The sequence below is a fragment of the Hippocampus bargibanti genome, linkage group LG14 (genome assembly GCF_051943395.1).
Source record: "Hippocampus bargibanti isolate YZ-2025 linkage group LG14, ASM5194339v1, whole genome shotgun sequence".
Lineage (NCBI taxonomy): Eukaryota > Metazoa > Chordata > Actinopteri > Syngnathiformes > Syngnathidae > Hippocampus > Hippocampus bargibanti.
Window position 1 is genome coordinate 21,081,265 of NC_142747.1, and position 23,421 is coordinate 21,104,685.

Sequence of the window (23,421 nt, forward strand, 5' to 3'; positions counted from 1 at the left end):
ATACAAGGAGACACGTGACTCCTGCGTCAGAGAAAGGTTGGAGGCGCAACGCATCGTCTCACGCACACACACACACACACACACACACACACACACACACACACACACACACACACAGAAGAAGTCGCAAGTTGCCTCTAGAGGTCTTTAGAATGAAAAATGTGTGAGGACTGACTAAAATGTCCTCACTTGTCAAAAATGTCCTCACTACATATGGTATAAAAGCATAGTGGACCTCACAAAAATAGCCCTACACCACATATGCATAAACACACACACACACACACACACACACACACACACACACACACACACACACACACACACACACACACACATAGTAACCTATACACACGCACGCACACACACTGTGTGCGTTTGTATGACTATTTTCGTGAGGTCCACTATACTTTTACACCATACATAGTGAGGACATTTTTGACATGTGAGGACTTTTTGGTCAGTCCTCACAAGATTTTCATTCTAAAGGCTTCTAGACGGTCTACCGTCTGTGTGTTGCACAAAGACTACTATTTGATACTAGTTGACACAAATTCCCAGCAGACAAATCAGCCCATTTCCAATGGAGGTTGGGCACCATCTTGTGCATTTTCTGGGATGCTACATTGCAGTCCTGATGACTCAAAATGACCCGGAAGTGCTTCTTTAATCGATGGCAAACATGTATGCTTTCCTCTTCAGAACTATTTGAATCCTATTCATAACTGGATGAGTAAGAAGAAAGCATCTTCTCCCAATTTGAAGCCATTGTTTTGATTCTGGAGCAAGGCAAGACGTCTTGGTGTGACGTCACGAAAATGGGGGCGGGACCTTCTGAAACTGGCCACTTCCGGGTTCAATTTGAAGTAGTTTTTGGACACTTGAAGTCATTTTTATTGGTGTTTTGCATTTGACTAAAAATATCAGCCTTCGTGTTTTGGCTATTTTAGACGTTTTTCTGATGTCAGTTAGGAAACAAAAAAGTGGTGTCGGTTGTCCTTTAAGCTCTGCTGCAATAATGTGGGACAGTCCAGCGATGACTCATGTCCCGACTCCACCAAAGAATCAGATGGGTTGGAGGGGGGGGGGGGGGTTGATGGAGCGCTGCAGACTGCAGTGTGTGTGTGTGTGTCTGCGTGTGTGTGTGTGTGTGTGTGTGTGTGTGTGTGTGTGTGTGTTATTGTGCTTATGTGAGCATGAAAGAAGAGAAAAAAAACAAGGAGAGAGAGAGAGAGAGAGAGAGAGAGAGCCCTTAACTTGTAAGCACTGGCATATTTGTGGGCTGTATTTCCGGCAGGAGGTCAAATCTTCCACATTCGTTCATTCATAAATTGGCCTCCATCTTGCTTTTGATGTAAGCGCCGTCTATCTCCCCGATGACCTGCTCGTCTCATTTTTTTTATGCAAGTTGATTCTATCTTGAGACTCTTAAGAGCCGGATGACAAAAATAGATGAAAAGAGCCCCCTTTTTTCGTAGGATATTTCTACTTGCAAATGGGCATAAACAACAAGCGCGAGCAAGCTTTCAGACTTCTGATCAACTTGATGCTAATGACCGCCATCATATCAGTTGGATATCAATTATGCATCAAAATATAACAATAAATAAACAATAAACTCGGAAGTAACTCAAATAGATAGAAAGCTAAATAGCTAGCCAGCCAGATAGCTAATAGATAATAATAATAATAATAACAAGAATAATAATAATAACAACAAGAATAATAATAACAATAATAAAAATAACAATAATAATAATAATAATAATAATAATAATATAATAATAATAATAATCTTGAGTTTTGAAAGGTTCTTATAAATGAAATATATTATCTGATTACTGTATCTATTAGCTAGCTACCTAACTATTTGCTATCTATTAGCTATCTCTTAGCTGTCTAGCTGGCTTGCTTGCTAGCTATCTAGCTAGCTATCTAGCTGGCTAGGTAGCTATCTATTAGTGACTGTATCCTGTGACTGTTTCGTGATCTTGAGTTTTGAAAGGTGCTTATTAATGAAATGTATTATTATAATTACTGTATCTATTAGCTAGATAGCTAGCTTGCTATCTATTTGAGTTACTTCCGGGTTGAGTGAACGCTGGCGCGTGTGGCTGCCGTTGCTGACGTAAGAAAAAGACATATCCTGTGACTGTAAAGTGAGCTTAAGAGTTTGGAAAGGTGCTTATAAATGATTTATGATGATGATGATGATGATGATGATGATGATGATTATTCTATGATACTAGTTGACACAAATTCCCAGCAGAAAAAGCAGCCCATTTTCTATTTTTTTTGTATTTCTCCTTTCCTTGCTGCTCCAAGATGTGCGTTTTTTTTTTTTTTGTCCCCTGGCAACAGGCCAGCTGCTCCCCATTCATTAGCACCAGGTTTGACAGCCCATAATTTGGCTCCTGAATGCAGGTTTTCAGAGACCTGGCAAGCAGAACCATCAAGGCGGGGGTGGCGAGGGGTGGCGTGAGGCTGTGAATGGGTCTGAAGCAGTTGATGTCACGCTCTTTACTTTTGTGCGGGTGTGCTATTGTGTGTTCAAAGGTGTGCGCATCCATTTTTGCTCTTGTCAAAAGAAATTGGCCAAGCGTCACACCACTTAAAATCCGACCAGGAGGACAAAGAAAAGGGTACATGCCTCACTCTTGCATCAAACTAAAAAAAATACAGGGAGACCTTGGCTTACGAACTGAATTGGTTCCCAGAGTGCGTAAGGCAAAAAGTGTGTGTCCCAAACATTAATTTCCCATAGGAAACCATTAAAATGAGAATAATCCGTTCCCAGGTCCCCATAAAACATCATTTTCTAAATTTTTAAGCCTTAAAACTACACAAACTATACCTTATTTTATGTATAACAAATCTGCTATAGTATTATGAAGGAAATAAACAGTACCATATAATAAAGTGGTTTTATTGACCTTTGTGATGGTCGTTGATGGAATGGAGTGTCCGCTTTCATCAGCCTGAAACACTTGATGAGGAACGTAGCCTTCTTCTTTCACCATCTTGAGGAATGATCCCTTGTCGGTGCTTTCCATGCGATAATTTTATCTAGTTCCTCATCTATTGTGTTCTGTTTAGGTTCGTTGATAGCTTTTTGCATCAAGTGTACAGATGGCTTTTGCGGGTTATTTGCGGAGCTTGATTGATGGGATATTTTAACCTTGCAGTCTACACGCTGCCTTTGAACTATCAAAGTTGAAACTCTCTCACTGTCGTCTGCCTGTCTCTTTAATGTTTAAAGCACCTCCCCTCACTGCTGCGTTCTTGACCAATCACGTGGCTTTAACCGAAAACTGGGGGCGGGGAATAGAGGGCAAAACCAAGTCGGCTGCCATTTTCTTGTTAGGAGAACGGGCTTGTTGGCAAACGACACATGACACATTGTGGCAACTCCGTGTGTATCCCGAAAAACAGTTTGTATGCCAAGGTAAAATTTTCATAAATGTAGCGTTGGTAAACTGAAAAGTTCGTAAGCCAAGGGGTTCGTAAACCGAGGTATCACTGTATTCATTTTCTCTCATATCCCGACCAATATGTCGGAAAAAGAACAATGATTTTAAAATGGGCCACTCAACACGTGGCCTCTTTTCAAATCAACATTCGAAGAATTTGGGCTTTTATGACGGCACGACGGCACTCATTTCCTTGTTGTTTTGTTGTTCTAATGAAAAGACATCCTGGCGACAGGAAGAAGTGATTAGTGAGGACGTATGACTCATTTGCTGACGCTTTGGGAGGAGAATACGGCACTTTGCTTGTTTGGGGAAATGAAGTTGGCAGGATCACATGACCTTGGTGAGTAGGAGGGGGGGGGGCGACCATTCAAATGTTGTCGTGCGCGGGTCATGCTGGGATAGATGTTTTTATTTCAATAATCTCTTAAAATTACTTTAGAATGTGGATTTTTCGTCTCAATTTTCCCATCAGGTTCCGTTTTTGGCACAATGAATGGGAAATTTGCTGGGTTTTTTTTCTTCTTGTTTTTGATTATTGTATTGTGTTCTGTTCTGTTGTATTTTATTGTATTGTATTGAGTTGTGTTGTGTATAATAATAATAATACATTTGATTTCTAAGCGCCTTTCAAAACTCTCAAGGTCCCTTTACAGTCACAGGTTAGGAGCAGCGGCAGCCACATGCGCCAGTGTTCACTCAACCCGGAATAACTCAAATAGATAGAAAGTTAGCTAGCCAATAGATAACTAGCTGGCTAGATAGCTAGCTAGCCAGATAGATAATAGATAACAAATATATAGCTAGCTAGGTCGCCAGCTAGCCAGCCAGAAAGTTAATAGATAGCAAATAAATGAAATGTATTATTATTATTATTATTATTAAATAGATAGCTAGCTAGGTAGCCAGTTGTACTTGTACATATCTTTATAGAGCATATATTTTAGATCTCGCTATCTAGCTAGCGAGCTAGATAGCTAACAGATAGCAAATAAATGAAATGTAGTCTTATTATTAAATAGCATAGCAAATAGATAGGTAGCCAGTTGTACATGTACATATCTTGATAGAGCATATTATATTTTAGATCTAGCTCTCTAGTCAGCGAGCTATAAATAAAGCTTATAAATACTTGTAAATACTCATGAATACCGCATAGAAATTCACCCAAACCCTACAAGTCAGACTTATGTTGTACAGAGGAGTGTCGTCATCCCTTGTAAGTATGCAATAAGTACTGCTATATATATATGTCATCAATTGCTTATGAACTATTGTCTTTATTTTGTCCTTTCTGGGTGATTACGAATGCGTTCCTTGATTGTCCCTTGACTGCCGAGCCTTCATCCAGCGGTTGCTAAGTGCCCAGAGCGAGAGACGACGGGAAACAACATGGAGACTGCGGCTGTCTGCTGCATCCATCCTGTCATCCCAGTGGCTAGCTAGCGTCAGGAAGCGTAGCTAGCGTGACTCGTAGGTCAATATTGTGCTCAGCGTGTACAAAAAAAACGTCAAGTTCAGGGCATTGCAGAGTCACCGTCAAAATCTGGGTGGAGAAACGGAGATGATTGACAAAGCATACGTACGTACATCATTCACCCTGATGCACGGCTGGTAACCATGGAGATGAGAGGCGGTTGTCAAGACGGATTCTCTTTGTGGCGCAGTTTGTTAGTCTCGTGCGATTGGCCGCAAGACACACGGGATGCGTGAAGGTACCGCACATCCTGACACCAAGGAATGCCATCAAAGATGCTCTGAGTCATTAGCCGCTTTTGCTACGGTGATGCACTGGCGGTTGACGGATGAGGTCAAACAGGGGTCACGGTGTCCTATGATGTGAGTCGGGAGCAGGTGGGCGAGAATTGAAGTGATGGGAAGGCATGCAATCTCGCTAGCTAGCTAGCTAGCTATCTATCGTCTCGTTAGCTAGCTAGCTATGTATCATCTTGCTAGCTAGCTAGCTATCTCTCTAGCTCGCTAGCTATCTCTCTAGCTCGCGAGCTATCTATCTAGCTCGCTAGCTATCTATCTCTCTCTAGCTCGCAAGCTATATCGCTTTCTCTGGATAGCTAGCTATCTGTCCCTCTCTAGCTAGCTATCTCACTAGCTGGCTAGCTATCTCTCTAGCTCGCTAGATATCTGTCTCTCTCTAGCTGGCAAGCTATATCTCTCCCTCTCTAGCTAGCTATCTTGACGAAGGCGGAAGTAGATGCCGAAACATGTCAGCTATTTGAACACCTACACTGTCTGTAAGTAAAGAATCTGCTTTAAATTAGACATCAAGTAGACAGGATGAACTTCGTACAAGGATATATCTATTAGCATTCTTCATGCTTGCTCAGAATTGAAGTGCGTTACAGAGTCAGAAGAGCAACTTTGAGCAGAGTTGATGTTTCCGCCACAGAGTCCTAACGGGGCTTTTTGCGTCCTTTTCATCCAGAGTCCTCCCCGCTGTTGTCCACAGGCCCTTTGGGGGTCTCATCCGGACCCTCGGCGGCGCCGCTGTCCGACTCTTCCTCCTCGATGGCCTAAACGCGTGTCGGCTGAGGAGCACAAGGAACTGACGCTGCTCTGCTCCGTGCAAAGCGTGCACGCCAGTGGGGAAGGCAGCGCGTTCTCGTGACCGAGATGTCCGAAGGGGTTGCCGTGGTTACCGCAGAACGGCGACGGCAGGTTCAACAAAGGCGCTCCGGCGGCGGCTTCCGAGGTGAGGCTATGCTTTTTGGGGAGCGCCCCCCATCCTCGTTTCTCCTCATCGTGCACCAGACGCGTGAAGATGTTGGTCCTTCTCTTCTCCTTCCTTTTGGAGTGGAAGTAGCCCAGCATGATGCCGCACAGGAAGACTCCGTAGAAAGAGATGACCATTAAAATGTACAAATAGGCGTTACCGCCGCTTTGCGTGGCCTGCGCGACGAGAAAAGAACGTGTAGAGTTCTGGAGATCCTCCATCTTGGCACAGAAACCTCACTTGGTGACCTAAAAAGGAAAGAAAACCATTTGGGTGGAGGCCTTTTTCAGCGTTCACTCAACCCGGGATAACTCAAATCGATAGAAAGCTAGCGAATTAATAGATAGCTAGCTATATAGCTCGATAATAGCTAGTTAATAGCTAGCCAGCTAGATACCCAGCTAACAAATAGAGAGACAGCGACAAGACAGCAAATAGACAGCGAGCTAGCCAGCTAGTTAGTGAAACAGCAAATAGCTAGCTAGCTCTAGCTAACTAGCAGCGAGTCAAACATTTTTGAAAAGACGAAATGTTAACTCACCAAAACGAGAGGCGAAAATTCACGGGCCTCCGACGACCAGCGTGTCACTTTTGGAGCTCTTCTGAAGTTTGCCAGATGTTCTCCAAGGAGCAAATTATTTATACAATCCCTCCCCCACCCCGAAGGCCCCGCCCCCATCGCGCCACCACTGACTGGGAGTCACGTGGAAGGGGGCCGACTGTGTGACCGGATTTGTGTCCGTGTGGAAAGCTTCAAGGACAACCGACATCACTTTTTTCTTTCCTGAGTGACATCAGAAAAACGTTTGATAGCATCTAAAATAGCCAAAACTGATATTTTTAGTCCAATGCAAAAAACCAACAAAAGGACTTCAAGTGTCCAAAAAACGACTTCAAAATAACCTCGGAGATGGCGAGTTTCAGAAGGTCCCGCCCCCAGTTCGTGACGTCACGCCAAGACGTCTTGCCAAAAAAATGGTGTCGGTTGTCCTTTAAGTGACATTTCATTTGACGCTTAAGCAAGCACACCTTTAAAGGAAGAACCTGTCACCAAAGTTGATAAAAATGGTATCATGGTCCCCACTTGTAGTGGTTTAAAAGTAGAGGAAGGTCCCCACTTGTAGTGGTTTAAAAGTAGAGGATGGTCCCCACTTGTAGTGGTTTAAAAGTAGAGTTTCACAATTGTCAAAACTGTCCATTGCTTCGACATACTGGAGTCGTTTTATCCTAAAAAAATGAAGCAAAAGCCACGCCTTGAAAGTCACGTGAGCAAAAGTGTTCAACCTTTGGGACATTTTCTGTAATCAAATGCCTTTCTTGGCTCGGAATTAAAACATGTTCATGTTCGCACTGTTCATCAAAATGACACTGATTATAGAGCAGCCGAATATACATAAATAAATGACATTTTTTTGTGTGTGTGATCCAAACACGGAAAAGTACGCTCTGTTTTGGTACAATAGCCTGAGAAGACTAAACAGTCCATGGTCTTTCTTATTTTGAAATCATTCCAAAGCACTTTCTTTTATTCACATTGCTAACAATGTGCAATTAAAAACAGTTAGGAAAATGATAACAACTTTAAAGGACAACCAACACTTTTTTGTTTCCTAACTGACGTCAGAAAAACGTTTTATAGCATCTAAAATACCCAAAACACGCAGGATGATATTTTTAGTCAAATGCAAAACACCAATAAAAACGACTTCAAAATTACCTCGGAAATGGCGAGTTTCAGAAGGTCCCGCCCCCTTGTTCGTGACGTCACGCCAGGACGTCTTTGCCTTGCTCGAGAATCAAAACAATGGCTTCAAATTGGGAGAAGATGCTTTCTTGTGACTCATCCAGTTATGAATATGATTCAAATAGTTCTGAAGAGGAAAGCATAAATGTTTGCCATCGATTAAAGGAGTCCTCCTATATCAATTTGAGCCGTCAATGACAGCAATGTAGCACCCAGAAAATGCAGAAGATGGCGCCCAAGCTCCGTAGGAAATGGGCTGATTTGTCTGCTGGGAATTTGTGTCAACTAGTATCAAATAGTAGTGTTGGTACAACACGCAACGATTCACCATGGCGTTATTTGTATTTTCCTTCTAATTTCGCCATCAACACAAAATTTTCAGACCAAACAAAATACCGCAAAATTCATTGATGTGATGAAAGGACTGCTACAGTGTGTCCTTTCTCGGTCAGGGGCGTTCCTTCTGCGACGTGACATCAGGACTCGTCACCAACTCAAAAACAAGACTTTCGGAATATTCAGCGCGAGTCTTAAAAGGTAAAATATAGCTTTAAAATGCGATGGAATCTTTGTAAAATACGCTGCTCAGTAGAAGTCATTTGAAGCCATTTTACAAATGATGGACACAACTTGTCCGGAGGCTTCGGTTGTCCTTTAACATGCAATTATTCAGTGCATTTGGAATCATTGTGCTTCACATGGCCGACGATAACTCCGTCATGGAATTTGAAACATTTTCGATCAATATTCAGGACAGAAGACTGAAAAGTCTCCTGACCTGCAGGACAGACAAAATTCCAATGATAGAAATATTTCAAAAAAGATCAATCGCTAATCCAGTGCTAAAAATAATAGCTTGCAATTAAATTCAATGGAAATCTGCTGTGAAATTTAAGCCAGTTCACCAGGCGCTAACGTTTTAGCATAGCAAAGTCTTGTTTTATAAATCTCAACCAAGACAAGAAGAAATTTGACACCAAGGTGGATAAGAAAAGACAGCAGCAGACACATGGTTGGCATTTTCTGGAAACTTCATGTCTACAAGTAGTCTGTAAACATTGTGCTTCCATGAAAAGGTTTCTTCAGCCGTCATCTGTACTTCTTTGAAGGTGTCGGACGTTTCGCTTCTTATCCAACATAGGCTTAATCATGCTGATGAGGTGATACCAGGGCAAATTGGGCAAACAGGCCAGTCGTTAGTCAGGAATGTAGGAACAATCAGTGGAGCCGCAGGGATTAGTCCTCTGCTCCCCCCAACCTGAGAGCAGGGACCTATCATAGCAGAGTCCGGCACCGCCATGTCCGGACAGTAGGGATATATATAGGGCCTAAACTACCAGTAAGACTTTTGTTTTCTGACGAAGCTTCTTGGATGAGAAGCGAAACGTCCGACAGCTTGAAAGAAGTACAGATGACGGCTGAAGAAACCTTTTCATCGATGGACCATTCCTGTACGACTGAGAGCTTACACAGACATTCTGCTTACATTCATCTACAAATTCAAGTAGGAGAAACCCAAGTAAGAGTCCAAAGGTAAAACACAGTCCAGGTCGAACTTTTGTCGCGTGGACTGTCCCGGTCCATGTCATCATTCCCCGTCGTACATCCTTGCAATCTCATTCCGGTAATGCCTTTCCAGCTCCCTTCGCTTGAGTTTGAAGGCATCAGTCACTAGTCCCATATCAGGGGTCCATGGATCTGGACTCAGGTGGATCTTCCGAGGAACCTCAAAGCTCACCAATTGAGCTGAATGAAGACGTCGAAATATATTAGCAGAACTAGAACGTTTCTGGGTCATGAATTGTCCTACCTGCCAGGGCCGCTTCGGTGATGATCTTTAGCACCAGCTCTTCCATCACCTGGTTCTTGCAAAGTTCCTCCAGTGTGCCGCTGACGGCGTATTGGTCAGCTAGCGCTCGGAGGTGCTTCTGATTGGGCACCACAAAGGCAATCACGTATGTCTTATCACTGCGGCAGAAGAAGTTGGAGAAAGACGTTAGATCATGGAGGACAAAAGTTCAGAACTTTCATTTCTGCCAATGGACAAACCACGTACTGCAGCTCACCTTTTGGCAAAGGCACAGATGTTGTCCACCAAAGGACAATTCTTCAACGTGGATTCCACTTTACTCAAAGGGACATACTCCCCCATCTGAAGCTTCACCAGGTCTTTTTTACGATCTGGAATTGGGAAGAAAGACGTTATTGCATCATTCCATGTCCAAGGACGCTGACTCTGCTTTGTGACATGCACAAAAGGCTCTCAAAGGACAACCCACGCCTGCGGACAAGTTGTGTCCATAATTTAAGCGTATTTTACAACAATTCCACCTCATATAGCGATATTTTACGTTTTAAGACTGCCGCTGAATAGTGAGATAGTCTTGTTTTTGAGTTGATGACGATTCCTGACGTGATGTCACGTCAGAAACGCCCCTGACCGAGAAAGCCACACACAATGCATTTTGGCTACTTTGTTTGGTCTGAAAATTTCGTGTTGATGGCGAAATTAGAAGGAAACACATAAATAACGCCATGGCGAATCGTTGTGTGTTGCACAAAGACTACTATTTGATACTAGTTGAGACAAATTCCCAGCAGACAAATCAGCCCATTTCCAACGGAGCTTGGGCGCCATCTTTTGCATTTTCTGGGACGCTACATTGCTGTCATTGACGGCTGGAATTGATATGGCAGGACTCCTTTAATCGATTGCAAACATGTATGCTTTCCTCTTCAGAACTACTTGAATCATATTCATAACTGGATGAGTAACAAGAAAGCATTTTGTCCGAATGTGAACTTCGTGAGCCCATTGTTTTGTTTCTTGAGCAAGGCAAGACGACTTGGCGTGACGTCACGAACTGGGGGTGGGACTTCCTGAAACTCACCATTTCCGGCCGGGGTCATTTTGAAGTAGTTTTGGGACACTAACTCATTTTTATTGGTGTTTTGCATTTGAATGAAAATATCAGCCTGCGTGTTTTGGCTATTTTAGATGCTATAAACCGTTTTTCTCATGTCAGTTAGGAAGGAAAAAAATGGTGAAGGTTTTCCTTTAAGAGTCCTTATAAATCATTTATCGATTCAAAATGGTCGAAAAGTCAGAAGAAACTTATGGATAAAAACATCTGATACAGTCTTAAATGATTGTTTTACTGCAGTATGTCCAATTTTGACTTTGACAATGAAAAAGTACTCATTGACCACTTCCAGCGTGTCAATCTGTCGTTAGCCTTTGACGTTTATCTTACCGATGATCTTGAGACATCCGTCTTCATGAACCTCTCCGATGTCCCCGGTGCAGAACCATCGCTGGCCGCTTTCATCCACAAAGAAATCACTTTGGTCACCCCTGTTCTTGTAGTAACCCATGGTGACGTTGGGTCCGCCGATGAGAATCTCTCCTCGTGGATATGGCTTGTCCATGTTAAGGTAGCCACCTGACATCACAAGATTGCTATCAGAATCAAATACCAATCTTATCAAATAAAAATATGCACCGTTTTGGATCTGTGTATGTGGATCTGCTGCGGCTTGGAATTGAAGCGGATTGACGTGGGATCAGAGATGTGAGACCATCTCTTTTCGTCAATGGATGCTATAGCTTTGTGTTTGCTTTCAACATTTAGCTAGTAGCAGACGTGCACATTCCACCATGATGTGCCTGATCCACTGGTGAAAAGGATGCTTTGATCCCCTTCTCTTTCATCTAGAACTGCTTCATATAACAAAGAGGGTGCAGAAAAGTGCTTCAAGTTGAATGGTTGTTTCTTTTGTGTTGTGACACATCATTTGTGATTTAGTTTTTTGTTGTTGTCTTCACAGCAGTTCCTGTGTTTTGTTTTTTATTCTTTCTTTCCTATTCCCTTGCTTTCATCACTTTGCTGCTGTGAAATGTCAATTTCTCCAGTGCGAGGCTAATAAAGCTTATCAAGGCTAATCCAATTCGATACTTAGCAAATTGTTTGATCTCCACTGCATTTGAGTTTGGGAGATAATAATAATAATAATAATAATAATAATAATAATAATAATAATAATAATAATAATAATAATAATACATTTGATTTCCAACCGCCTGTCAAAACTCTCAAGGTCACTTTAGAGTCACAGGCTACGTTTTTCTGTGGGTTCACTCAACCCGGAAATAACTCAAATCAATGGAAAGCTAGCTAATATATAGTCACCTATACTGATAGTAAATAGATAGCTAGCTGGGTACCTAGCTAGATAGCAAATAGTCAGTTAGGTAGCTAGCTAGATAGCAAATAGCCAGCTAGGTAGCTAGCTAGATAGCAAATAGCTAGCTATATAGACAGCTGGATAGCTAGATGATAATAATAATAATAATATTTTATTTGTAAGCCCCTTTGAAAACTCTCCCGCGTTATTAGCATGTGGAGAGTTGGGTAACTTCAGAATCAGAATCAGAATACCTTTATTCGTCCCGCAATGGGGAAATTTGCAACTTCTGACCACAATTTGTGTGTTTTCCGTGTGAGATTGTGGAAAGGACAACACGGCTGTGTATGTGCGTGTTGGCTGGTTTTCCGCCCCATATGGCTTCACTCACCCTCCGCCCAGTCTTTGAGCTTGATCTCACAGCACACTAGTGGTCTTCCCACTCGCCCAGTACTGTAATCCCACACTGAAACAGATCAGATACAGACACGTAGGCACCATGACAAAGTACTCTGGCATGAAGTTTGAATACTGCAAGCAACCATATGAGCCGCCGCATCCCAAAGGAATATCCAAACCAGTAGCGTGCATACTGGTTTGTAGTTAATGACCGTCTGGAAAGTTTGTCAAGACTTCAAACTGTGATATGAGTCACATTTTTCCGGAATTTGCTTTGTGTCACTGATCACAAAATCAATATACTAGCCGATATGTCTGTGTAAGCTATCAGTCATACAGTCCGTTGTTGAAAAGCTTTCTTCAGCCGGCATCTGTACTTCTTTGAAGGATGTTTCGCTTCTCATCCGAAAAGCTTCGTCAGCGAGCAAAAGTTGTGCTGGTAGCTCTGGCCATATATTGATCTCTAACGTACAGATGTGGTGGTGCCAGACTTCTGCTTTGATAGGTGCCTGCCCAAAGGACAGTGGACTACACTCTGGAGCTAATCTGATTACTTCTTTTGTACTGTCTGATTATGTTCTATGACTGGCCCTGATTGCCCCATAGAACATAATCAGCCTGAACAAAATAGTCATGATGAGCTTCAGGGAGTAGTCCATTGCCCACCCCCCCATCCTTAGAGCGGGGACCAATCAAAGCAGAGGTCTATATTGCATGTGAGATGGAGATGGACGACTGGCCCCGATTGCCTGATTTTCATGGATGTTGCCGATATGCACCTTTTTATTTGTCTTACCCTGGCTAACGGTTCCGGCGCCGCAGGTTTCCGTCAGGCCGTATCCTTGACCCACAGAGCAGCAGAAACACACGTTCATGAAGCGTTGGGTGGCCGCGGAAAGCGGGGCTCCGCCCGAAAATAACATCCGTACACGACCTCCCAGAAGAGCGCGGATTTTTCTGAAGACCAGTCTAGTTGGTGACATAGAGAAAATAGGTTTGGAGGCATGCTACATGCATGTAGTGTTAGTATGTGGCATTGTCATTAAATGTACTGGGATGTTTTTGTTGTTTTTTTTGATTGGGTGACTCAATGCAATTCCAAAACGATGCAAACAAGCACGTGTCGGGTAAAAGTTAGCATTGCTAACCTTGTGAAGGCAAACATTTTAACATTGCTCTCACAGTATTTCATACTGCGTTACCTGTGTTGGGTTATAGGTTAGGGTTAGGGTTTAGGGTTCTATAAACTCATACATACTTGTCACACAGAGGCGTGCTGTAACCTTGATCGAGTTGATCCAATTTGTATTTGTAGGCGAGAGTGAAGAGCGTTTGCTGGCCAAAGTTCATCTCCTCAACCTTGGCCATCACATTCTTGTAAAGGCGATCCATGATCTCCTGTTGGCAATCAGTGCATTCAAGATGGAACCAATGCTGATAAACACGAGCTAGATTAGCTAAATTTCCCGTTGTCATTTCACAGCAAACACATTTGGATGCATCTTGCTGAGGACGCGTGTGAGGAAAGAGTGTGTTTCGTGGGGATGACCACATGGGGCTTTCTCACGTTCTCTTCACAGCTGTGAATGCTTCCAGAGACTGGGGGCCTCTGACCTTGGCTATGGAACCACTGGGAGATGGGGGGGGGGGGGGGGGCTGGGAGAGTTTGTTGTGTATATAAGTGCACTGAGGCGGAAAGGATACAGTGGGGAATGTTCTTGAAATGAGACATCCTTTTACGATATCGCTCATACTGCTACCCCAGACACCTTCAGACAAAAGCTACAGTAGCTCTGATCAACTGTCTATTATAGGACTCAGACAGACAACGACAACAATTTACACTCATATTCACATGGTCACTAATAATAGAACTAAACACATACTGGTAATATGGAATAATCCTACTGGACCCTCCGCACCTTGCCCACCACCTTTTCCAGCGAGGCAAGCGCTACGGATCCATGCGCACCAAAGTCCAGCGTTTAAACAGCTTCTTCTCCCACACCATGTCCTCCATACTTATTCGTCATTGCCTTTTTGATGATGATACTAGTGCAGCATGTTCTACCGCAGACAAATTCCTTGTGTGTTCTACATACTTGGCCAGTAAATGCTGATTCTAGAATCAGACACTAGTCATACTATACCATCTGCTTGATTGTGATTCTAGAATCAGGCACTGGTCATACTTTACCATCTGCTTCACGGGCAATTTTGTCAAAAACAGAAATCCAGGAAGGCTTTTCCCTTCGGGAGTCGCCACAGCGAATCAGTGTCTTCCATCTTTAAGACGTTTGATTAGCATGTTTGTTTTGGCCAAGCTTTTACGTCGGATGCCCTTCCTGACACAACCCCTCTGTGTTTATCCGGGCTTGGGACCGGCACAATAAGACTCTGGCGTGTGTCCCCTACAGGACGAGCAACTCTATGAACTTAGTACAGATGAAGATTCTGCACTTCATGGAAGATTGGCTGACTGGTAGCGTGGTCTGTACTAAGTAGCATGATACAAGGCGTTGTGGACTTACAGGGACAGCTGCCATTAAAGTGGGCTGCAGGACGGTGACGTCTCCGCTGGTGCCTTTCTTGATCTTAGTTGACTGAGTAAAAGAGAAATAAACACGCGTTAAACATTCCGAACATGGCAGCATGATGATGATGAAGGTTGCCAGGTTTGAGGTAGGCAAATTCCTACCAAGATCTCTTGAGCTAGCTGCAGCAATGCTTCAAACTGTACATATTTACCGACGGACATTCTTAATTCGTAATCATACCGGCCATGCGAGGGAAAGCACAACTATCACATGGCCACAATATTGATACCTCTGACCGATGGGATGAACGTGATCGGCGATCGTGAGCCAGACCCCTCTCATACGTCACTGACCTCACAGAGTGGCCACTTGCCTTTAACCTTTACGTCCATTCATTGCAAAGTGCTTAAGATGACCTTTCATGACACATTGCGGCAAATACGCACCAAATACCTGTTGTAAATGATGTTTTTTGTGGGTCCTTTTCTTAGTAAACATTCGCGCTCTCATAAACACAAATGCACGTTTTCATGTTTTATGGGGACCACTTTTCTCTCTCTCACACAGACATACACGTTTTCATTTTTGCTGGGGACTACGTTCCTCTTTCTCTCTCTCACACACACATACACACACACAGATACACGTTTTTATGTTTTCTGGGGACCACTTTTCTCACACACATGCACCCACACAGACACACACACACACACATGCATACATTACATTCACACACAAGACATATGTGACAAATGAGCCTACCTGGTCAGCCAGAGTCAGAGGTGAAGAATAGCCAATCCTACAACCGTGAGAAATGCACACAAGCTCGGCACTGAGCTCCAGTACATGGGCCAGAGGAAGGTAGCCAATGTAAGTGTCGTTCTCACTGGAAACAGAAGCCAAGTTGCTCAGTTTGGTCAAAAGAAAAACATCATCACAATATGTCAAAGTCCGCACCTCAAGTTTGGTATGCGTTCAGCTAATCCATTGATAGCGGCAATGATGTTGCTATGGGAGATCATGGCGCCTTTGGGATGACCCGTGGATCCACTGGTGTACATGATGACCGCAATGTCGGAAGCCATTGGTTGATTTCGCTCACCAATTGCTGAAATAAAAGCAACATGATCAGATTACATAAGAGTGTTGATAGTCATTTTGTTGAGGTTTTGGTATTTCTTGCCGATAAAGCGCTGGTCAGACCTCTGGTCATGTTTTTTCCTTTCCACAAGGGGCAACATTTCCTTTTTTCCCCACGTTAGCGCTTTGTTCCAGCTTCAGCTGTTGTTAAAGCGCTAGATCAACCAATATGTATGTATTGCATTGTATTTTGGAAAGCCGCCCTCATTTCAAGCGCATATAACCCCAGACACATATCATTTAGGAATGATCTCCTTTCTTTCTGATGAAAGAAGACAGTCTAAGATTTCTTACGCTGCATTGAGTATATATGTAGTCCTAAAAGTCAATATTCTGTGGGTCCAGGAATTCAATGACAAAAACCCTGGACACATTTGTGCACGTGGTCCTGCAGTGACTGAGTTAATTATTTTTATAGATCATCATCACTCAGATCACAGTTTAATCTACAAACTGAAAAGATACAAAAAAGAGAAGATGAAAGAGAGCGAGGTCCTCTCCTTTTCCTCCGAATGACCTGAAGGCGTTGGCGCTGGGAAACTGATGTCATGTGAAGTGAACAGTCCACAGGCTGAAGAAACCTTCTCATCAACAGTCCACGGTGTAAACACAAGTGGACTCCCTGCCCGTGTCGCTCCATCCAAAATGTACCGAATCCAACCCTGGCAATCCTGATCCAGTGAGATCGACAGTAACAACTGCTCGTCTCCATGTTGCATAAGCACAAGAGTGGCGTTTCTACTTGGCCGTCCGTCCATATTGCTCGTAATCGGACACGGTGTCAAAGCGTCGTAAGTCACATGACCAATTGAGACCAAACTCGAGGCCCGTTTTATGGAAGTCCGGTACAGATCGTAAGCGGATATCTCAATCAGGAATTGACACGGCAAATAAATATTGTACCATAAGCAAAGCTGACTTCTCACCATTTTCCGGTCTGGAGCCCATTTTCTGCACATCGGCCATGTTGTGGATGCTTATTCCACTGGGGACGCGGGGCCACGAGGTCAGGGTGTCGTCCACCACGATGATGCAGTGCAGCTTTGGAACTTGAACTAGAATCGGCTTTCACACACGCTTTACGGTTCGATTGGATCCTAAGAAGATCTCCAGATGAACGAGGAATTCACGTTGACGCTGTTTCTAACCTGCAGTCTGGTTTCCAGGAGCTTTCTGCTGGTGATGATGTGAGTCACTTCAGTCTCATTCAGTCCCTCGGCGATGGCCGGACCTCCCAGAGTTGAATAGAAGGTGGCCACTGACAGAAAGATCACAGCAAAAAAGAAGTCCATCAGAAGACATGTTTAAATTGCCATGAACCCACCATTTGCAGAGAGAGAGAGAGACACAGACAGACTGAGACAAATACAGAGACTGTGAGAGAGAGAAAAGACAAATCAGTATAATAGTACAAGTCTAATACACACAAAAGTATGAGTCGCAACTTACAGGTGAAATTGTGCATGAAGCATCCCAAGGCAGCGAGCATCCATTCAGCTCGCGTCTCACAAAAGATGGCAATGTTGCGTTTTGGCTTCTGCCCGAGCGCTGCCAAACCGCAACCAAAGTGGGATGCTGCCGAGAGGGTCTCCCGATAGGACAGCCAGCGGTACTCCCCGAGGACCACCTGCACGAGACAGAACATGGAAAAGGAGGGGGGAAATAGAGACAAAAATATTCCATTTTATTCAGTCTGTCACTATAACCAAAAAAACAACAACAAATAGTTTTGTCCCGTAACAAATGGGAGTTGCTCAAACATTCGCATATATTTGCAGTGTCTGAAAGTCATGACGAAAAAGTTAGCGGACACCAGGGCAGACAACGCTGAAAAGTTGCCTGCCCGGCCATAAAGTTGTCTGCCCCATTTTTCACAACTTGAAACACTATATTTTGATTTTTTTAAAAATTCATTATAGGTGCACCTTCTAGTCTTGTGCGCCTTATATATGGTAAAAGTTTGAAAAGACACCATTCATTGGGGGTGCGCCTTATAATCCCGTGTGCCATATACACCGGAAAATACGGTAACTGGACAGACAATAAAATAATAGAGCGGCTTTGGCGCTATGAAATCAAATATATGTGATATATGTGAATGTCTTAGTATATTAATTTTTTTTGTTTGTTTATTTATTCATTTATGTATTTTTATGTCTGGTTATTTGATTATTGTTTTTATACACTTCCGGGTTGAGTGAACGCTGGCGTGTGTGGCTGCCGCTGCTCACCCGCAGAAAAAAAATATCCTGTGACTGTAAAGTGTCCTTGAGAATTTTGAAAGGCAGGCGCTTATAAATGAAATGTATTATTATTATTATTATTATTATTATTATTATTATTATTATTATTATTATTATTATTGCGAACAAATAAAAGTACAGTATAAATAAAAGCATGATGTAGCAAATGTGTCAATTTTGTTATAAGCGCAAGATTGTTTGAGTGATTTTCTCCCCTGTCGACTTCCTTGAAATGTTATCGGGGACTGGTTTGACATTCAAGACTTCAAGTTTGACACTTGAGACTCATTTCTTACGTCACTTGATTGCATCTGTGGCATCATGTGACGTCAATCCATCCATTTCCTGTAGCACGCACGCGCTTAGCCTCATGAAATTAAAAAAAAAAAAAAAAAAAAAAACGCCAACCCTGAGCACAAGTTGACAAGTCAACAGCGGCCTCTAACGATTGATTGGGAGTAGTGCATATTCCGCACAATAGGGGAACTTGTCAAATAATAATAATAATATACTATTATTATTATTATTATTTGACAAGTTCCCCTATTGTATTGTAATAATAAAAATAATAATACATTTTATTTCTAAGCGCCTTTCAAAACTCTCAAGCTCACAAAATGACCATGAACAGATGGTCTGGGATGATTTATTTGCTGTAAGGCTGTCTCTTTATTAAACAAACGAATAAATAAACAAATGAACAAACAAACATAATCGATATTATTGTTTTTATACACTTTCGATTAATTATAATGATAATTGTAATTATAATTTCTATAATTTAAACATAAAAATAAAAAGAACATGCCGCTAGGATCGGTCGCAGCCTACTCTTGAGCTAATTATTATTATTATGATAATGATGATGATTATTATTAGTAGTAGTAGTATTATTATCAATAGATTTTGCAAGGCGCTTGAAATTAAATGTATTATTTTGATTAAAATGTGAAATTGTCGTATGTAAACCAGCATAACAGTCATGATTCTTGACTTCAAATTTGAAAAGTAGCTAGATATTTGTTATTTGTTACTATGCGTCCAACAATGAGATTGTTACCTTGGTGAACTTCTTGCCGTTGCTCTGCAGCTCATCCTCCTCACTGATGAATTGTCGCGTTCCCAGGCATTCTCGGTGAGGGAATCTCTCGGCCACATATTCAAAGACCTTGGCTAAGGTATCCAGTCCCGGGTACGGCAATCTGGACAGTTTCCCCCGTTGCGCCGGGTCGGCCTTTTTCACGCTGGCGTGGTCCCGCTCAGATCCGTAAAGAAGCCAAGTCAAAATGGAGTAAGGAATGAAAATGAACATGGAGTAGATTGACACCATCAGGTGGAAGGCCATCAGGAGGACGGGGTTCACGTTTGTCGCTTTCATCTTGCTTTGGCTGGATAGGCTGCCCAGACCAATCCTACAAAATAACAGACATACGATAACCATCATCATCATCATCATCATCATCATCATCATCATCATCATCATTTCTAAGCGCCTTTCAAAACTCTCAAACTCACTTTACAGTCACAGGATCGGTTTTTCTGTGGGTGAGCAGCGGCGGCCACACGCGCTACCGTGGTACAGTATTTCAAAGTACTTCAATCTTAGTGTATATCCTCATGAGGAATCAAATGCATTATGTCTTCGGCTAAAAAAAAAATAATAATACAGGCTAACAAAGACATGAAAGGAGTGACATGACAAAGCTCGACAATAAGAATTAAAAAAAAGAGATTAACTCATTCACTGCCATTCACGAATCTATTCGGGAACTGAAAAATGTGACGTTAAGTGCCATTCCCGAATTTGTTGGGCTTTTGGTTTTTTTTCCTTGTTTGGGTGCTGATAAAGCGCTGGTCAGACCTCTGGTGATGTTTTTTTTTTTCCACAAGGGGGCAACATTTTCTCCATGTTAGCACTTTGTTCCAGCTTCAGCTGTTGTAAAAGCGCTATTTCAACCAATATTCATATATATATTGCATTGTATTTTGGAAATCCGCCCTCACTTCAAGCTCATATAACTCCAGACCCATATCATTTAGGAAGGAACTCTTTTTTTTCTAAAGAAAGAAGATAGTCTAAGGTTTCTCACGCTGTATTGAATGTTGATGTAATCCTAAAACTGACAATGACAAAAACCCTGGCACTGGAGTGGACACATTTTTGTACATTATCTGGCAGTGAATGGGTTAAAAATATGAATGGGTGAATCAGTAGGCCGATAAAAACAACCTATTATGGCCTGTCAAACATTGACCAGAATTATAATGTTTACCTTTAAGTCCTCAAGCCATTTTATAATTGTTGGAAAGAAGTAACACCGGTTTTATTTATTGCTACCTTGTAAGCATCAGGTTTTTTTTTAATGTGTGTGTGTGTGTGTGTGTGTGTGTGTGTGTGTGTGTGTGTGTGTGTGTGTGTGTGTGTGTGTGTGTGTGTGTGTGTGTGTGTGTGTGTGTGTGTGTGTGTGTGTGTGTGTGTGTTCAATTAACCAATTAAATTCACTCGTGTTTTTCAAAAACATTTTTTTTTAGGTTTGAAACGGATTACAAAATTTTACATTGATTATAATGGAAAATGATGTTTCGTTTCTGGATCGGATTTAGGTCGAAATCCAAGGTATCACTGTACCTCAAAATATATGACCCTGGCACTGGAGTGGACACCTATTTAATAATAAAAAAAAATAAAAATAATATAATATATAAATATAAAAAATATATAAAAATATACAAATAAATTAAAAAAATGTTGAAAAAATACATAAAGAAATTTAAAAAATAAAAAACAATACAATAATACTAATAATAATAATAATAATAATAATAATAATAATAATAATACATGTGCACGTTTTGCACATTTTGTAGCGTTGCATTCACATCATGTGTGAATGAATTAATGATGGAAACAGTCTAAAATTATTTTTGGTATTCTTTTTTTCATATCACCAAAAAAAATCTGGCATTTGAATAGGATACGGTTGACCACTTGATCAACCAGAGTAGAAATGCAAAGTATGCGGCTGATTTAAGACAAACAAGCTGCTTGACTAAAGGTCAAAACACAAAATTGCAGCACAAGATTACAATGAAAGTTTCAGCCTAATCTCTTGTCTTTCGTAAAAAAAAAAAAAAAAAAAAAAAAACAAGTGCTCATTGAATGGGCGGCTTTATTCACCTTCTTAATGGATAAATGAGAAATATTGTGACATGGTCTCTCCAACGTGGTCACTCAGGGAATACTGTTTCCTATTGTATGACTCTGGTGTGTGTGTGTGTGTGTGTGTGTGTGTGTGTGTGTGTGTGTGTGTGTGTGTGTGTGTGTGTGTGTGTGTGTTGTTTTTTTTTTTGCATCATTGGGCCGTTACCCATTCGGCAAGACTGCAGAAATGAGACCATTGGGGCTGTCGTGTGCTGTAACGCCTCCATGTTGTGCCGTATTTCCCACCCAAACATCCTTTTGTAGCATCCGACTGGTAACATCCGACTTACGATCGGCTTGACTTACGACCACCTGTACTTACGACCTGACCCAATTTTTACAATTTTAATTCTACGCCTGGCACCGCAACGCGCTAGCGTGCCGCCAACGTGTACGACAATTTTGGCCAGCCAGCCAGCATGTCACTCTTGCACAGCAATCGACCGCGTGACGGCACCAGAGGGGGGAGTTTACGAGTCATTTCGCCTCCGAGTCTCCATTCAACTTTGTGAATGGATTTCGACTTACGACCATTTTGACTTACGACCGCTTGGTCAGACAGAACTTGGTCGTAAATCGGACGTACAGTAATTTGACCTCTATAATGTGTGTGCATGCTTGCGTGTGTGTTTAGGTCTGAAGAAAATACTATTATAAACCAGGGGTCACCAACCCGGTGTGCAACCTGACGACTTTTATTTGGCTGATTTTTACTATTTTACTGATACCATTAGTCAGTACCCAAGAAGTAGCGCTACTTAAAAATCAAATCTATTTATTCCAAACAAAATGTTGTCTTCGGTTTCTCAGTTTAGAGGATTAAATGTCTCCATTCAGGCAATGTTAGATTTGCTGGCGAGAGAGGCTATTTATGAATGAATATACTGCACTGCTGTAGCAGTTGAGGAAGGAGAACTGTAGTCATATTTCCTCCTTCTCTTAAATTATTTTTACTTGAAATTATAGCCACAAAAAAAAACGAGTCAATAGAAAGAAACTGGGCAGATAAACGAGAGGCTTGCATCAGGACATGAACGTTTCTCAGCTACTTGATTGCACCTGCAGCAAGTTGAACGCACATCTGCGGCTAAATAAGCAACTGTGAAAACGTACCTTTCTTTCACTGTGGCAGTTGATGCGGTCTCCGTTCGTGGCTTTTCCCGCTTTTCAAGCAGCAGCACGCATGAAAAGTTATTTGACGTCGTTGCAGAACGGGTCGGGGCGGGGAGCGACTTTCGTCGTGCTATGATTGGACTTGGAGAAGTGGTGCGTGTTGACTGAGGGCATGGGATTGACAGCAAAGGAAGACGAGAGGAATGTACGGGTTACCCACGGTCAATCGAGCCAGGAGACCTTATCTTAGCCCCTTTCAAGACTTCAAGTATTTTAGTTCATTCGTTCACAGTGTCTGACTGTCGTACCTCTGACAATTGCTCAACCCAGTTTTGAGATTTGCAGTGGTGATCGAGGTTCAATGAAACGTACATACATGTTAAGTTTAAGAGATTTTCGTACTCGCGACTCTGTTAAAATAATATGATCGTCACAAAGGTGTGCATTACAACGACATAAAAAACAAAAATGCTTTCATTGTTAATTCATATATTGAATGAATAAATACAATGCATTTTTTACATTTCCTTTTTTCACCTTACAAATGAACTTTTTGTATTGTGTCAATAGTTGCTTTGTAAAGTAATTATTGTGCTCAAAATCGAGAGTCTCCCAACCAAATCGTGATCTTAACATGTATGATGTAACACCCCCGTC

At 42.1% G+C, this 23,421-nt stretch overlaps 2 protein-coding genes across 2 annotated transcripts; both read right to left on the minus strand.

Moving 5' to 3' along the window:
- Positions 1-5,690: 5,690 nt before the first annotated feature.
- On the minus strand, positions 5,691-7,753 carry kcne4 (potassium voltage-gated channel, Isk-related family, member 4). Its single transcript, XM_089014005.1, is given in 3 exon segments — positions 5,691-6,001; positions 6,003-6,449; positions 6,743-7,753. Coding segments are annotated over 2 exon segments (516 nt in total). The 5' UTR covers positions 6,423-6,449; positions 6,743-7,753; the 3' UTR covers positions 5,691-5,905.
- Positions 7,754-8,300: 547 nt separating this feature from the next.
- Positions 8,301-22,910, minus strand: acsl3a (acyl-CoA synthetase long chain family member 3a). The gene is made up of 15 exons (XM_089014003.1): positions 22,765-22,910; positions 19,510-19,861; positions 17,656-17,833; positions 17,355-17,464; positions 17,133-17,271; positions 16,024-16,174; positions 15,829-15,952; positions 15,061-15,132; positions 13,788-13,927; positions 13,326-13,498; positions 12,522-12,596; positions 11,200-11,388; positions 10,012-10,126; positions 9,756-9,913; positions 8,301-9,691 (listed from the first exon to the last, which is right to left on the minus strand). Exons 2-15 carry the CDS (start codon positions 19,825-19,827, stop codon positions 9,534-9,536), a joined length of 2,100 nt encoding a protein of 699 aa, XP_088870129.1. The 5' UTR covers positions 19,828-19,861; positions 22,765-22,910; the 3' UTR covers positions 8,301-9,533.
- Between the last annotated feature and the right edge of the window lie 511 nt (positions 22,911-23,421).